General features: G+C 48.2%; 2 protein-coding genes across 3 annotated transcripts; one reads left to right on the forward strand and one right to left on the reverse strand.

Annotated features, from left to right (window-relative positions):
* The first annotated feature begins 6534 nt into the window (after positions 1 to 6534).
* On the forward strand, positions 6535 to 10905 carry LOC123166572 (O-fucosyltransferase 7). Of its 2 annotated transcripts, none has more exons than XM_044584379.1 (12): positions 6535 to 7027; positions 7128 to 7205; positions 7324 to 7423; positions 7521 to 7588; positions 8569 to 8657; positions 8742 to 8922; positions 9035 to 9163; positions 9264 to 9397; positions 9502 to 9715; positions 9801 to 9985; positions 10069 to 10164; positions 10253 to 10905. In XM_044584379.1, exons 1-12 carry the CDS (start codon positions 6857 to 6859, stop codon positions 10392 to 10394), a joined length of 1587 nt encoding a protein of 528 aa, XP_044440314.1. In that variant the 5' UTR covers positions 6535 to 6856; the 3' UTR covers positions 10395 to 10905. The 2 variants fall into 2 exon arrangements, with proteins under 2 accessions (XP_044440314.1, XP_044440315.1); XM_044584380.1 differs by having other exon boundaries at positions 7131 to 7205.
* A 748-nt stretch (positions 10906 to 11653) lies between these two features.
* LOC123168946 (26.2 kDa heat shock protein, mitochondrial-like) lies at positions 11654 to 12633 on the reverse strand. Its single transcript, XM_044586809.1, has 2 exons — positions 12500 to 12633; positions 11654 to 12372 (listed from the first exon to the last, which is right to left on the reverse strand). The coding sequence occupies exon 2, from the start codon at positions 12317 to 12319 to the stop codon at positions 11951 to 11953; it is 369 nt and encodes a 122-aa protein (XP_044442744.1). The 5' UTR covers positions 12320 to 12372; positions 12500 to 12633; the 3' UTR covers positions 11654 to 11950.
* Positions 12634 to 17590: the final 4957 nt, after the last annotated feature.

Here is a 17590-nt window from a genome sequence, read left to right on the forward strand (position 1 = left end):
CGATCGCCACGACGACTCTTATACCTGGACAACGCCGGGCCACGACCCGCACACACCTTCCCACTACGCCACCCGGTCCGACCCGCTCGACGCGCGCGCACGACGCGCTCCCGCGCGCTCCCTGCGCCAAGCCCTCAACAGACCAGCGTGCTCGCCGCGTCCCCCGATCGCCAACGGCTATGCCGCGCACACGCCCATGCGGTGTTCACCTGCATGGACACACCCACGCACCACACGCACACCTACAAGCACGCCTACCCCGCGGACCCGGTGCACCCGACATGTCCGGCTCGCGCCCATACACGCGCCAGTCGAGCCCAGTGCACCGCCGCGGCTTATTCACCCAACACTCGCGCCCTAAGCCGCGGCACAGAGCAGTTCGGCTTCCTCGACATCGTCCACGAGCAGGGCTCGCTCTGCCGCCGGTGCTTTCTGGAGCTACGGGCACTCGCGATTGAAATGCCTGCGTTCGCCGCACTTGTAGCAGCGGCCGCGCCGGTTCCCGCCGAAGCCCGAAGCCTCGCTGCGCGCGTCGTCCTCGTCCCGCTCACCGCCCTGACGCCGCTCCCGCGCTCGCCATTGCGCCGCCATGTACAGCAGCTCGCCGTCAGCCCGCTCGCCGCCCGCCTGTCTGCGTCGCCATAGCCGTTCGTCGAACGCCTTCAGGCGCCCCAGCGCGTCCTCGAACAGCAGTGTGGACAGGTCACAGAACTGCTCCATCCCAGCGATCGCCGCATACAGGCACTCCGGGACACAGTCTAGCAGCTTCTTCACCATCGCCGCGTCCTCCAGCGCCGATCCCAGCCCGGCATAGCGCGCCGCCATGCTGCTGATTTTGCCGGCGAAGTCACCTCGCCGCTCCCCATCTGCAGCAGCTCGAAGTCGCTTCGCAGCGTAGCCAGCCGCGCCGCCCTGACACGATCGGCCCCGACTAAACGCGCCTTGAGGCTGGCCCAGACCTCCGCCGCCGTCTTCTTCGAGGCCACCTGCAGGAGCAGGTTTGCCGCGAGTGCGCCGAGCAGGTACGCCCTCGCCGGCTTGTCCTTCTTGACGATCACCGCCGCCGCCGCGTCCTCCGGCACGTCCACGACCTCCCACAGCCCGGCCGCGTCGAGGTTTGCCTCGACCTTGATGGCCCACGCCGTGTAGTTGTCGCCGGTGAGCTGTGGCACCGATCTGTCCGATCCGCCGGCGTACGGGACGATTGACATCGCCGGCGCGCCTTGATCCTCACGTGGCTCTGATGCCAACTGTTGGAACCGCCAGTCCCTCGCAGCTGCCCTCCTCTTTCGCTCTGTTGCCGTGGCTCGAACCAATGAGGAAGAAAGAGAAGGAGGAAGAAGAATAGGGACATGGCAAGGTGGTTTTTCGGTGCACGAACACCTTTCCTTGAGCACGAACTCAACACACACCCCACGCCATTACAACGATCGCCACGGCGACTCTTATACCTGGACAACGCCGGGCCACGACCCGCACACACCTGCCCACTACGTCACCCGGTCCGGCCCGCTCGACGCGCACGCACAACGCGCTCCCGCGTGCTCCCCGCGCCAAGCCCTCAACAGACCAGAGTGCTCGCCGCGTCCCCCGATCGCCAACGGCTATGCCGCGCACACGTCCGTGCGGTGTTCACCTGCATGGACACACCCACGCACCACACGCACACCTACACGCACGCCTACCCCGCGGACCCGGTGCACCCGACGCGTCCGGCTCGCGCCCATACATGCGCCAGTCGAGCCGAGTGCACCGCCGTGGCTTATTCACCCAACACTAGGATCATCATAAGCATCACTAGAACATGTAAGCGCGTGTTGCTGCGCCCGCCATCTTGATAATATTATAATTATTTAAGATGACAAAGTGAACAATTATAAATGAACATATCATAGAGTGTGTCAATGTAGTCATAGAGCATATTTATTCTAAGTTGTAGGTATAATATTAGATGTTTGAAGATATAGATAAATAAAGAGTAGATTGAGGCTGTCAATCCGAATCAGAGATACACATAAGAGCACTGGTTTAGTGGTCATATCGACTGCATACTCTAGAAATTAAGGTTTAAGTACAAAACATATTTTCAACACTAAACCAATGATTTGGACCTGCGGCAAAAAAAACTGTAGAATCAACACATACATAGCCAAAACTGGAACTGGGTACATACAGTGATTTGTATAGCAAAAACACAAATATAATTTCACCTCACGACTTGAGTCACTCAGGCTCTGAAAAAATGCATGGCATATCCCTTTTCATTAGTTGTGGCCGCTAAAAAATAAGATTACAAATTTCAATATCAAAAGGAAAGGACCAACACGGTGATACAGAGGGAAAATATTGTGCTAGGTAGATGATGACGTACTTGTCAGTGCTGCAGTATCTAATTGTCCTGTTCTGATTATGTGATTCGTGTAGTGAAGGAGAGATGGGAGTAATCGGGAGGCACAGTGGCGGCCGCCCGCGCCGCCGCTGAGCAGACGAGGAGACGCATCGTGGGGATGGAGATATAGCGAACGCACAGAACGGGCTGAGAGTTTCCTTCGCGGCTCGGTTGTAAATTTTGACTGGCCAGTTAAGGAGATAACGTCTAGGTCAAACTAAGGAGTAGCGGCCCGATGGGCTGAGCGAGGGCTTGCTGGCGACGGAAGAAAGAATCGCCAAAAGCGAATAAACGGATGATCAGGAAATCTGGAACGTTGGTCAACGTGATCGGACGGCCGGTAAATTCAAATCGCTCTGGAGGCGCGTAGGTCGCTCAATCTTACTGTTTTTTAATTCATAATAGAAGTAGCATCATCAATAACTTGCGATATGTTAGAATTAATAGTATGTAGTGGTGTTGCAAGTTTACTCATAACAGAAGGTGAATGTAAAGCAGAACTGGATGGCAGTTCCTTACCTCCCCTCGTTTTTGAGGGATAAATCTTAGTCTTTGGATCCTTCAGATTCATCATAGTGATAATATGATAATAATCCCAAGTGACTCAACAAATATAGCTATGCTCCCTGGCAATAACGCCAGAAAAAGGTCTTGATAACCCACAAGTACAAGGGATCGCAACCGTTTTTGAGGGTAAAGTATTTAACCCAAATTTATAGATTCGACATAAGGGGGGTCAAAGAATATTTGAAGGTATTAGCAGCTGAGTTATCAATTCAACCACACCTGAAGATTAATTATCTGCAGCAAAGTAATCAGTAGCAAAGTAGTTTGATAGTTTTGATAGTAGTGACAGCAACAACAGTAACAGTAACAGTGATAGCAGTAGTTTTGTAGCAAGTGTAACAGTGATGATAGCAGTAGTAACGCAGCAGAAACAATATAAGATAAATTTGTAGGCATTGGATCGGTGACTTGTTGGATGATATTCATCATGTGACAGTTATAACCTAGGGCGATACGACACTAGCTCCAGTTCATCGATATAATATAGGCATGTATTCCGTAAATAGTCATACGTGCTTTATTAAAAGAACTTGCATGACATTTTTTGTCCTACCCTCCCGTGACAGCGGGGTCCATATTGGAAACTAAGGGATATTAAGACCTCCATTTAATAAAGAACCGGAACAAAGCATTAACACATAATGAATACATGAACTCCTCAAACTACGATCATCACCGAGAGTGGGCCCGGTTGTTGTCACTCCGGGGTTGTCGGATCATAACGCGTAGTAAGTGACTATAACTTGCAAGATCGGATATAAAACATGGATATAATGATAAATTCATAAACGGTTCAGATCTGAGTTCATGGCACCCGGGCCCAAAGTGACAAGCATTAAGCATAGCAAAGTCATAGCAACATCAATCTAAGAACATAGTGGATACTAGGGATCAAGCCCTAACAAAACTAACTCGATTACATGATGAATCTCATCCAACTCCTCACCGACCAGCGAGCCTACGAAGGAATTACTCACTCCCGGTGGGGAGCATCATGGAATTGGCGTTGGAGATGGGTTGATGATGACGAAGAACGAAGGTCCCCCTCTCCAGAGCCCCAAACGGACTTAAGATCTGCCCTCCCGAGGAAGAACGGGGCTTGACGGCGGCTCCGTCTCGTGGATCGCGATAATTCTTTCTCTCCTTTTTTTCTTGAAATATGTGATTTTATAGTATCAGGGGGTAGTCTACAGAGCCACCGGGTGGGTACAACCCACCTGGGCACGCCAGGAGAGGGGGGCGCCCTGGTGGGTTGTGCCCAGCCAGGAGCCCCTCTCCGGTGGATATTGACTCCAGAAATCCTCTTTTATTACATAAAAAATCCTCGCAAAGTTTCGTTACATTCCGAGAACTTTTATTTCTGCACAAAAACAACACCATGGTAGTTCTGCTGAAAACAGCGTCAGTCCGGGATTAGTTTCATTCAAATCATGCAAATTAGAGTCCAAAATAAGAGGAAAAGCATGAGAAAAGGTAGATACGTTGGAGACATATCAACTACGCCGTTCGAACATATTTTACCATCCAACGCGGTCTTCTAGCGGACCGCTCGGTGGTCTGGATGCACTTTTCCCGCAAACTAGTGACAAATTAGGAGGCTTTGCGGGCGTTCAAACCACTGCAACATCCGCTTTTGATTGCGCCGACCCACCAAACAACCCCATACATGCCTCTTGCGCGTTTCCATCCAATGCACGCGTCGTTTCCTGCACTGCATCAATGTCAGCCGAGAGCACACAACGACCGGCATTGATGTCATGTGATGTGATCGGACGGGGGGACGGTGCAGACTCACACAACCTATCGAAAGTCGCCGCTTCAATGCATATGTGTTTTCCCGAGGAACCAACTCTAGCCGATGTGCCGCATTGAAGCGTCTGTATTGGGAAACGTAGTAGAAAACAAAAAGAATTGCGACTACGATCACCCAAGATCAATATAACGATGAATAACGGGTTGGGACTACGAGTTACCGTCACTGTGTTGCAGCGGAAGAAGAACGTGTCAGTGTAGATCGTACTTGAAGTCCCTCGTATCGTCGATAAACGATCCCTGGTACCGCCCACGAATAGTCCCTCGAACCGAAGACCGAAAGCACTACCTCTCCACTTGGTTGCAAGCGTGCAGCCTTGATACGTTTCTAACGTATCTATAATTTTTGATTGTTCCATACTATTATATTATCAAAGTTGGATGTTTTATATACACTTTTAAGCAATTATATATATATATATATATATATATATATATATATATATATATATATATATATATCACTTTTTGGGACTAACCTATTAACTTAGTGCCTAGTGCGAGTTGCTTTTTTTTTACTTGTTTTTGGTTTCGCAGAATATTGTCATAATTATTTGTTTTTCTATCAATTGCCCAACGGTAATTTGTTTAGCCACCGAATGCTAATTTTTTGAGAGAAACCTCTAGTGAAAACTACGGCCCTCGGGTCTATGTTTTATCATCTATTAAAACTAAAAATACCTTGCTGCAATTTTCCTTTATTTATTTTGTATTTTTGTCCGATCTATCTATCGAAAACTATACAATTTAATCTTGCTCGTGGCCGTCAAGGGGGTTGACAACCCCTTGTTTGCGTTGGGTGATTGCTTGTATCTGCATTGCGTGACCGTCAAGGGATTGACAACGCCTCCACCCGCACCGTTGCAGCTTCATCTCCAGCGGCGACAGCCTCCTTGGCCTCGAACCACGCCTTCCCTGCCTCTCGGCGATGCTTGAGCGCGCGCGCGGGGGGGGGGGGGGGGATATGCGGTCGAGGCGATTGAAGTTCCTTCACGCCCGTACTCCGGCATTGCGTGAGCGGGTACCGCGCGTGCGTGCCTGCTCCTTGCGCCATTCCTCCATCGGCGGGCGGAGGGAGGGGCTCCCGTCCTCCGCGTCGTTGCCGTGCTTGTGAGACGGCTCGCCGCCGAGCCAGCCGAGCCTGACTCGGCCACCCCTCACGCCGCCAGCACACGACATCTCCTCTCGCCTCGGGTGGCTTAACTCGCCGGAAAACAACGCCGGAGCCCGCTCGATTTATCGTCGGAGTAAAAGAAACGCGACGGAGGATGACAGAAAAGGAGGATGGAATCCATAAAATGCCCCGGAGCCGACATATATAGTGGAATCACGGGAGGTTCACGGCCCTCCCGTAAAGATTTTACGGGCCGGCTCATTTTTACCGGACCTGGTTGGGCCTTTTCTACGGCCCCGTAAATCCGTTGGAAAAAAACGTCCTAACGAGGATTTACGGAAGAAAACATCCCGACGAGATTTTATGGGATCTGCTAGAGTGGCTCTAACCACCTAAAAAGACCAGTCCAAGGAAAACCGACATAAACATTTGCACCTCCAAACAAAGACAATTTGGAGATACGATCACTTTACCATCAATTTTAGCACCACATCCACTACGCCGAAATTAATCAAAGCCTCCATGAAACCACGCCGAAAAGCACCAATAACGAACCGGTTTAATCGCCCCCAAACCCACCACTCCCCTCCCCCCTCCCTGCCCCTGGCACGAACCACGCTGCGGTTTTAAGACGGGCAGGGCAGGTGGCGAGGGCCATTGCCATCCGCCGCTCTCCGTCCCGTGCCGTCTCGTCCCGTCTCCAACAAAACCCCCGCCCCTCCGCCCCGCGCTCCCCCTTTCCCTCCGCCCGGCGCGGCCCCCGTTTTACCGCGGCCAGCATCGTCGGCTCCACACGCAAACGCCTCCCAGGGAGCGACCAAAAAGCCAGGGCGCCACGGTCTGGCCTGACGGCCCACCTCAGTCCATCAGGGGCGGGCAGCGCGGAAAACAGAACCGCGCGCGCCTACCTCGCTGCGGCGCCAAGCAAAGCGCGACGGCACGGGGCGGGGCTTTCTGGGAGGTCGGCGGATGAGATGGCGCTGCGGCGCAAGGGGAGGTCGGCGGGGCGCCGGGCGGCGGTGAGGTGGTGGCTGCTCTCCCTCCTCGGGGCCGGCGCCGCCGTCACCGCCGCGGCCGCGCTGCTCGCCGTCGCGCTCCACGTCTCCGCGTCCGCCTCCGCCGGCTCTCCCTACCGCCTGGCCAAGGTACGCGCGACTTCCGGGTCTCTCTTCGACCCTTCCGCCTCTCAGATTGAACTCTCTGGGGCGTGCTAAGTGCTAACGGATCGCCGTCTCGATGCCGCAGCAGCCGCGGGAGGCCGAGGAGCTGCGCTGGGAGCAGGAGTTCGCGCCGCCGCAGCTCGCCTCGCCGCACTCGCGGAAGGTGATTCCCCCCGCCGTGCGCCGCGGATGGCGCGTCTCTTACCGTTATGATTTTGTTATCCTGTTACTACTGTACATGGGAGCCCGTGACATTGGGGATTAATCTCTAGATTTGACAGCTGGACGGCGCGGCCGAAGACGAGCCGGAGAAGAGGCTGTGGCTGCCGGCCCCGTCGCGCCGGTTCGTGCCCTGCGTCTCCCCGTCGCTCGAGTACAGACGTACGCGCACTGGCACTTCAATCTAGCGGTAGAATCTCGCCCGCCCGGCGCACATTCTCGGTAGGCCGTTCTGATTTCGGTCGGCCTGTTTTTTCAGGCCCGGAGGCATCCAGGGGGTACCTGCTCGTACACACCAATGGCGGGCTCAACCAGATGCGCGCCGGGGTGAGTCATTGGTTCGTCCTGGTAAAAAATTCCCTAGTTGCCGTGGCATAGGAATAATGGTCCAGTTTGCATTAGATATGTTTGACTTACGTGGTGGGAAGCTGGAACCTAGCGTGCGTGCATGTGGTTTGTTTGATCAGGGTTGACGGTTTTGTAGCATTTCATCATCAGTGTTTGTGGGCAATGCTGTAATCAATGCGTACGGGTGGTTCTGGTGCTAGTGTAGACACCCGACTTCTGTGGGTAGTGTTTTGGTGTTTTATCCCCATCTAGAGGTATGCCTCCATAAGCTTGAAATGGTGGCTGTGAAACTGAACTGTTTGCTTTGTTTTTATTGCCCAACCGAGTTATCGGTGGAAGAGACATGAATGGCTCAACTGCACTCAGGATAAAGTCCTGAGTGTAATTGGTGGGTCTATGCTGTCTCAGCACTCTTCTGAATTTCTTGTCCCAATGTGTCGCAGTCAATTTGTTTGTCATGATAAAAGATGATTATCTGAAGGTGCTATTCCTATATTTGTGCCATCACTTCAGTCACTATCTTGTACGTTTCATTTATGACAACCAAGACAGCTGTATATTCTTGATAAAAAAGATGCCCGATTTGTTAGTTGATACCAAAAGTGAATACATTCTATTTGAGCATACACCCCCTAAGAGAAGTAACATCGGTCCTGCAAGTCCTTTTGAGTTTGATGCGTTAACAGAATTTGCTGGTTTTCTTTAGGCAGGCTTGAATTGAGACTGCATACCTTTTTGCAAGTTGGATGTTTTCCTATTCTCAGGAATGATCTTAACAAAAGTGTGATGTGACTTGGCAAATATAGAAAAGATGAAGCATATGTTTATTGTTTTGTCTTCTATCTTGTGTATACATGTCCGTGTTTACCAATCAATCATAATCATGGGAAGCTTCACTTTAAATGCAAGCTCCCACACACTTCCAATTTTTCACTGATTTGTTCTTATTCTTATGGCAGATCAGTGATATGGTAGCAGTTGCACGTATACTCAAGGCTACACTTATAATCCCAGAACTTGATAAGAAATCGTTTTGGCTCGACAAAAGGTGAACACTGCATGATTGTTTTTGCTCTGAGCCTTTCCCTTAACTGATCAAACTGACACAACCGTTTTTCATTTCTCAACACAGCAACTTTTCGGATGTCTTCGACGAAGAACACTTTATACGTTATTTGGCAAACGATGTGAAAGTTGAGAAAAAGTTGCCAAAGGAATTGGTGAAAGCACCAAAATCTGTTAGGTACTTCAAGAGTTGGTCTGGAGTAGATTATTATCAGAATGAGATTTCTCCACTATGGGAGCGCCGTCAGGTTTGGATTCCACAACTACTGCCCTTTTGTGGCTGCGTACTAATCAATCGTAAGCAGTAGTTACTGGATGCAAGTATTTGGAACTGTTATTCTGATCAAAGATTTGTATCAGGTTATTCGAGCTGCTAAATCAGATTCTCGCCTTGCAAACAACTTCCTTCCGCCTGATATTCAAAAGCTTCGCTGCCGGACCTTTTTCCAGGCACTTAGATTTGCTCCCCCAATCGAAGCTTTAGGCAATGTAAATCCTTCTCTAAAGTCCATCACGGGAAAAATATAACATTATAGTTCGAACTTCTAACGTATAAATGTATTGACAAATAATATCAACCAATTTGCAGCTATTGGTGGAGAGGATGAAATCTTTTGGACCATATATTGCTTTGCATTTACGCTATGAGAAGGATATGCTTGCTTTTAGTGGGTGTACGTATGGTCTGTCAGAGACCGAATCAGAGGAGCTTGCAATGATCAGGCAAGGCCTTTAAAATAGACGTGTTAGTCATTGCACTGTCTTTACCTTCTTGGTTTTAGAACTCTATAGTATTATGTGACTTACTTCTTCACCTATTTTAACAGAGGAAACACAACCTACTGGAAGGTGAAGGACATTGATCCATTAGAACAAAGATCACATGGTCATTGTCCCCTGACGCCAAAGGAAGTTGGAATGTTTCTTTCTGCCCTAGGATATCCATCAAGCACCCCAGTTTACATAGCTGCAGGGGAGATATATGGAGGTGAATCTCATATGGTCGATTTGCAATCCCGATTCCCAATTCTGATGAACAAGGTATGAACGCTGCCATTTTGTTTTTTCTAGTGTTTGATAACATGACTTCTGTTCCGTCAGCACATTGCGTCTTCTCCATTTGCAGGAGAAACTGGCCTCAGCGGAAGAACTGCGACCGTTCAGCCAATACGCTTCTCAAATGGCAGCTTTGGATTACATCGTTTCAGTGGAAAGTGATGTATTTATCCCATCATATTCCGGGAACATGGCGCGGGCTGTTGCCGGTCATCGGCGTTTCCATGGCCACAGGAAAACAATCAGTCCTGACAGGTGAAACCACAGCTTAGCACTTGTCTATAAAGCCGTGTGTCACTCTTCGCATCTTGGCCTCATCATCTTCTTTCTGTGTTCAGGAAAGCATTAGTTCATTTGTTTGACAAAGTTGATAGTGGATTACTCGATGAAGGCAAAAGGCTATCGCAAAAGATAATAGAAATGCACCAGAAGAGGTACCGAACTGGGCATGAGAGCTAAAGGACCCTTTGCTCTGTGTTTTAACTGTCAATGTTTCTTATGCTGTTCTTCATCTGTCTTCAGACAAGGTTCTCCTCGGAAACGGAAAGGTCCCGTGTCAGGCACAAGGGGCAGCGACAGGTTTCGCTCAGAGGAGGCATTTTATGAGAACCCTCTTCCTGATTGCCTGTGTCAATCGAATGACAGTTCTATTATCAACATATAACCACGATCATGGAGTTAACCGGTCTTCGCTACCCCTGCCCCCTGGCCAGCATGCCCAGGTACATAGAGCAAAGGGAGGCGCATACTGATAAAGTTCCACAGCATTAGAAATCTGCTTAGGTGACATTACGGTCCAACGATTCGTTGGCACACACGGTTCGACTCTCATTCCGCAGAACAAGTTGCCAATGTATCAAAAGAATCGAAGATGTTCAGAGCAGCTGTACAGCGGTTTAGATGTAACTGCAGTTTGTAAGCTTGGGTATAATTATTACCTCTTGTAAGTATAGGACTAATAAAGAGCGGAGGATAGTTTCTGTTGAAACATCTTGACGCTAGTAGTATCTCACTGGAGATAGTTTCTGTTGACTGACATCACACGATGGCAGCATGAGGATGAGTATGTTCAGAACACGGCTGTGCAGGGCTTTAGATGTAGCTGCAGTTGTAAGCCTCCTGTGTAGGTAAAACCAATACAAATAGAATAAGAGGAATAGGTGAAACATGCTGAATTCCTAGCTGGGTATTTCTGAATCAAAGTTTGAGCTTGGACGAAGGAACTATACAGCAGAGCACTGGAAAACATCGCACTAACATTGAGTTTCTGATTTCTTTGTTACAAGTGCACACCAGAATGTGCTAAATTTCTTTTGTCTTTTGTCTTGTGAGTTACAATCATGTTATGTTTGTCACCATGAAAATCACGAAGGAGCTGATAAACAAACGCCCATCTCATATGGTTGTTTACACAAGAAGAGTACAAGTACCTACAAAAAGTAACACACAGGATAGACACAAATTTCAGTGAGCAACAACCATTAGTTAGTACTCCCGTTCACCACTAACTCCAGTTCATCACGTCAGACTAGAGGGAATCAACCAAGTTCATGGCCAATTTCACCATCAAATAAGTTCATCAAGCAAAGCTGGAGTAAATCATAAGTTCCATGACCAATTTCACCAAAGTAGTTCAGTTCATCACGTGCAAGCTTGAGGAAATCAACAAAGTTCATGACCACTTTCGCCACCAAATCAGTTCATCATGCGCAAGCTTGAGGTAATCAACAAAGTTCATGACCATCCCTCGGAAAAAAGAAGTTCATCACCAATTTCACCACCAAAATCAGTTCATCACGTCAAGCATGAGGAAATCCTGCAAGTTTCATGACCAATTTCACCACCAATGCAGTTCAGTTCATCACGTCAAACTTGAGGAAATCAACAAAGTTCATCACGTCAAACTTGAGGAAATCAAGCATGAGGAAATCAACAAATTTTCATGACCAACTTCACCATTAAGTAGTTCATCATACGCCAAACTTGGGATATCAACATAATCCGCGACCAAATTCACCACCAGTCGATCAGAAACCACGATCCAAGACGATCAACAAAGCAAAACAGGGCAGAAAGACACCAAACATGACCACATCAACAAGGCGTCTCTCACACTCTCGCGCCGGCCATCCTCCATGAGCACTACCACTACCACTACTAGACTCTGATCCGTCTTCCATGAGTACTACCACTACGACTACTCGCCTCGCCTGAGTCTCCCTACTCGATCTTCACCTGGAACACGTCCTTGCGCTCCTCCTCCTTCAGCTTGGGCAAGGTCACCTTCAGCACGAAGTTCTTCATCTCGGCCTTGATCTTGTCCATCTTGTACGCGCCAGCGGGCATCTCGATGCGGTGGCTGTACCTTGACATCGCGGGGTCGTAGTCGCCTTTCCGGGGCGCCTTCTCGCCCTCGCCCTTGATCACCAGGATGTTCCGCTCCGCCCACACCTTCACGCGCTCCTTCCCGAGCCCCAGCATCGGCACCGTCAGGTACACCGCGTCGTCGTCGTCCTTCTCCACCCACCACCCGCGCCGCGGCGCCCCTGCCGCGGAGGAGAGGCCGGGCGGAGCGGCACCGTCCTCCATCAGAGCGTACAGGTGGTCCACGCATGCCGGGATGCCTACCGGGTCGAGCACGTCTGCGGAATCAATCAAGAGCGGCAAAAGCTGTTGTGATCAGAACCCCGATTCGCCTCACGATGCTAAAAGCGAACGCAGAGAAGGACGCGGCGAGGGCGGGATGGGTGAGGACGCATGCATACATACCCTGCGAGGGGAAGCTGGAGTCGTCGTCGTACCAGCGGGGGGCTCCTTGCCCTGGGTGCCGTTCGGGCGGCGGGCGGGGGTGACCGCGGGGTGCCGGTGCGGAGCGCGTAGAAGGCCACGGGCGCACCGGACTCTCTCTCTCTCTCTCTCTCTCTCTCTCTCTCTCTCTCTCTCTCTCTCTCTCTCTCTCTCTCTCTCTCTCTCTCTCTCTCTCTCTCTCTCTCTCTCTCTCTCTCTCTCTCTCTCTCTCTCTCTCTCTCTCTCTCTCTCTCTCTCTCATATGCGAAATGGAGCGGGTGCGAAACGGGGAGGGCTAATTTTTTTTTTGGAAAAATCTAAAATAAACCTTGAACTTGTACACGAAAGCTAAATCAAACCCTGAATTTTGAATCCCTGAAATCAGCACACCGAACTATATGATCCCGGTCTATTTTAAACCTTGAGTGCATTCCCAAACCAGAATTGTTGATATGCAGCTGAAACCCGGGATTTCTGACCGCAGGCGGACTGTACTGGGCAGGCCCACTAGGCGAATTTAAAATCTGCCGCTGGATGGCACTGGACCAGCCCACCAGGTAAACTTAAAAATACCAAAACAATGGAGATGTTGTCAGGAATCGTAGTATCATTGTCTAAAAAAAAAGGAATCGTAGTTTCAACCTCGCGTTGCTGACCTTGTCAGGATAGCCACTCTACCTCGTAGCTGTTTTTCTTTTGAGAATCACTACCTCGTAGTTGTTCATGATAAAAGAGAAGCGCGAAAATATTTAACAACAAACAGTAGTGTCGAGATTTGAAAAGATTTCTGAAATTTTTAGATATATTTTCTTGAAAATTGTCAACAATTTTGAAATCCGAACATTTTTTGGAATTATGTGGAATACACAAACAAATTTTGAAAACGTGTACCATTTTTGAAATCCCCTATGATTTTTAAAGTGCGAACACTTTTATAAAAGGAATAATTTCGGAAGCTGAACAAAATATGAAAGTGCGAACAGTTTTGTGAAAATTTGTTCCCATTTTTAATAAGTTAGAAAGTGTTCGCACATTAAAATTTTATTCAGGTTTCAGAATTTGTTCACATTTTTACAAAGAAATGTTTCTGTTTCAAAAAAATCTCGTCTTGGAAAATTCTGCGCACTTATTTGTTTAGGTTTCAAAATTTTGTTTGCTTTTCTAAAGGTGTTCGCACGTCAAAAAATGTTCGGGGATTTAAAAAATGGTTCGTGTTTTCAAAATTTCTTTGTGTTCCTTTTTTGCTTTTAAGAACACTTGGATTTCAAAATTGTTGACCATTTCCAAGAAAATGTTCCGAAATTAAATGTTTCAAATCTCGACCCCGCGGTGTCTTATTAAATATGTTCGCGCTTCCAATTTTCAACAAAAGTTATTAGCTAGGATGGTTGGCGGTATGAGCTTGGAAGCAGCAGGTCCCAAGTTCAAATCTTTGTTCACGATTTATTTTGTCTTGGGTATTTTTAAGTCGCGCGATATACTCAAAAGAAAAAGATGCTTCGCGCCTGATGGGCTGGCCCAGTCATAGCCTTACCAGCCACGTCGACAATCCCCTTGAAAAGACGCTTAAGGTTTAAAATAGACCGGGATCTTTTAGTTCGGTGTGCTGATTTCAGGGATTCAAAGTTCAGGGTCTTATTTAGCTTCCGTCTACAAACTTAAGGTTTATTTTAGACTTTTTCCTTTTTTTTAATTGGGATGCCATTTTCTTGAGGGTATTACTTTTGATATGGTCAGCTACGTCTGTAATGAATGATTTGCTTTTCGGAGTTGGACTACTTTTGCATTGAATTCCTACCGTATGGTTTGTTATTTTTGCAGTGCCCTCGCCCATATATTTCGGCCACATTTTTTGGGTTGTTATTTTTGCACGCCTATTGCATTGCTTACACTATTACACATATGAGAATAGAGCGATCCTAAAAAGAAAAGAAAAACATATGACAATAGAGTATCAACTCAACACTACTGTTTGGTTTGCTAAACTTATGCCTGTTCCCGGATAGTCGTGCAAGAAAACATAAACATCCCTCGTACCCCCTCGTGTCGCCCCCGTGGGCGACCAGGGTGAAACCCTAGCCGTCGGCGCCCGTACTCCCCCGCATCTCCTTCATCCTCTCCGCCGTCCGCAGCGCCGGCGGGCGAAGCCTGGCTGGCAGGGGCAGCGGCAGGGCTCCCCTCCCCTTCGCGCGAATAGGCTGCGCGGGGCGGCCGTTCGAGAGGAGGCGTCGGACTTTTGCGGGGTGCGGCGGCGCTGCATATGGATCCTGGCCGCGACGTGCGCAGCGCGTCGGCGGTTGGGGTTCGTGCTCGCGGCGTGGTGCGGCCGCTGGATCTGGTGGTCGCGTGCGTCGTTAGTCTCGGGTCAGATCCTTCTGGATCCGGCGCCTGAATGCCGTCGGCCAGCGCAGGATGGTGGCTTTCGTCGCTGACCAGGTCGGATCTTCATTGATCCGGCGCCTGGATGGATCTACGCCGGAGGTGTTGAGCCTTATGGTTCTTCCCTCTCTGGAGTTTTCGTGTCTTGGCTTCTGCCAGATCCAGAGCAGATGGAGATTGATGGTACATGATGCGGACCGGAGGAAACTTTGGTCGGCTAGCTTGGCCCAGCATCGACGACGGCTTTGACGTCGTTACCCTTCTTGAAGGCGAAGTTGAGGTCCCTCCTACCCACCTCCGCCCCTTCCCGGATGAAAGTCCAAAATCCGTTTTGGATTGGACGGCGGCGGCGCCCTTCGCATCGTAACCTCCATGGAGGTGCCGTCTTGGGAGGCTTGGGCGTTCGGGGGAGAGTTGCTATGGGCGAAGGGCTTCGCGTGTCAGATCCAGCAGCGGCAATGGTGTGGAGGTTGGCAGGAGGAGCGGTGTTCTAACCGCGTCAGATGCGTCTGGTAAGAGATGCCAAGTCATGCCTGGCAGACAGGTGCTACGCTGAGTCATGCCTAGTCAGCAGGTGCTACGCACGACAAATCTTCCAGAGTGTCTGCGTGGGGATGGACGAGCCCAGAGCAGTGGAGTCGTTGGGTGCCGTGGTGGCGTCGACGGATGGCCGGACTGGCAAGAATGATGCGGATCTCTCTCCTGAAGATGGTACAGTGGTTCGATGATGATGGCGGCCTCTAAAACGTGTGCAAGGGGTGTACGCTTTAGGTTTGCTGCACCGGTTGTTTGTTCCGATACGTTAGGTGGATGGATCGGCGACGACATCGGCTTTAGATATGGGGAGTGAGAGCACTCCACATTATCAAGTTTGTAGGTGTGAGTGGTGGCTTCGGGTGGCTTGATGTATGTTCTTGTCAGACCCTCGTGGAATAATTAATAAAGATGGCTGCATGCATCGATTGATGCAGAGGCCGGGGGTTTAACCTCCATTTCCAAAAAAAAACAAGGCTCCTAATAACCATACAGAAAATAAACAAGTAATTATACTACTCCCTTTGATTCATATTATTTGCCTCTTATTTAGTAGAGAGTATAAAATCATGTAAGTTTACGGAATTCAAAATGTCAAAAGAAATGTGTACCCCCTCCTCCCCCAAAAAATGATATGTATACTCCCTCCGTCTAGGTTTATAAGTCATTTTAGGTTGTGCACCTCAACCAAGGCGGAGGGGAAGATGAGAGAACTTAATGTGTTTTTTGCTAACTAATAGCATTGCATGCAGTGAACTAACCACTGCATGTCATGTTTGGTAGTCTCAAGTCACTGAAAGCATGCACGGACCACATCTCTTATTGGTTGATATTTCACGAAACAAGAAACGAGGAGGGAGTTAATGTACCGTGCCTAAGTGTTTTGGGATTATTTGGTTTTCGTAAGGTGACTACACACCTAGACGGAGGGAGTACACAATTCACTTTGGTGGAGAGGACTAAGGTCATGCAAGTGCGGGGGCACACACTTTGTGGGTCGTTGATCTATGCCAGATTCGCACATATGGTTTGTGTATATAGTATTTTTGTGTTGTATAACATTTGGTATATTTTTGTAATGTTATGTACATTGAATTGTATATCCGTTTTTCCGTGGGGCCAGATAACTGTTTGCGTGGGGTATATACAGTAAGTGAATTTGCACATATACACGTCCCAAGGAAAACGATCCTTTCGGAGTACAGATAGCTAGCTCTTCTTCCCTTGTTCTTGTTCGTTCTCTCTCTTCTAGTTCGATCTCACCTTACAATAAATAGAATCATGTAGTAAACTTAGTTATTATTTGAATATACTAAAGTAGATACAAATTATCAGCAATACAAGTGGAGTTCTATAGGAAGGTTGGTCGAAAAGGTTTGTTATATTTTCATATTTCATCTTCATACATTTTTGAGATCTATAATATTTGTCGAATGTCCTCATTGTTTTTGTGTTTTGCACATTGATGATTCATTCGTTTGTTTGGCTTGTTCAATCGACATACTGGATGTATTAACTGTGTTTACTCTAAAATACTAGGATTTTCAAACTTCCAAGGAAAATAAACTGTTACTAGCGTTGCAATGCATATATGAATAATTTTTGTTCAGTTACTGAGGATGAAGCTTAGTCTATTCAACTTTTATTTATTTTATTGTTTTACTTCATGAGTAGTAAAATATATTGACTATATTAACTTGAAAGCCTATATTAAATGTGTTTGATGTGACATGCTACGATTCCGAATGTTACATGCGGCATAGCCATTCTTCTATTGTTCTTCTTAGTTCTTGTTTCTTCTTATCTTCCTCTTTCATTGAGCATCCATGGTTAAGCCTACTTTGAATCGGTCCTTGCATGTTGAAGGCCACGAAGATAAGAACACATGCGGCAATATATAGGTAGGAAAAGGGACAAATTTCTTTGAGAAGCTTGATTTTCTTATCTAAATGGAATAGATCATCTTCTTTCCTTATGGATTGAAGGGATTCAAACATATGAACGCCCGCACAAAAATGCTGTTTCAAAAAGGTTTGGTTTTATCGATCTTGTACAACTGGGAAATTTCATTGTTAATGTTGTTCTTAGTTACTTTTTAATTTTTTTTATCCTGGAACAATTTATGTGTTTGTGATTTGGATTGGGGTGAATTGGATCTTA

This window comes from Triticum aestivum, chromosome 7D (genome assembly GCF_018294505.1).
Source record: "Triticum aestivum cultivar Chinese Spring chromosome 7D, IWGSC CS RefSeq v2.1, whole genome shotgun sequence".
NCBI classification, from domain to species: domain Eukaryota; kingdom Viridiplantae; phylum Streptophyta; class Magnoliopsida; order Poales; family Poaceae; genus Triticum; species Triticum aestivum.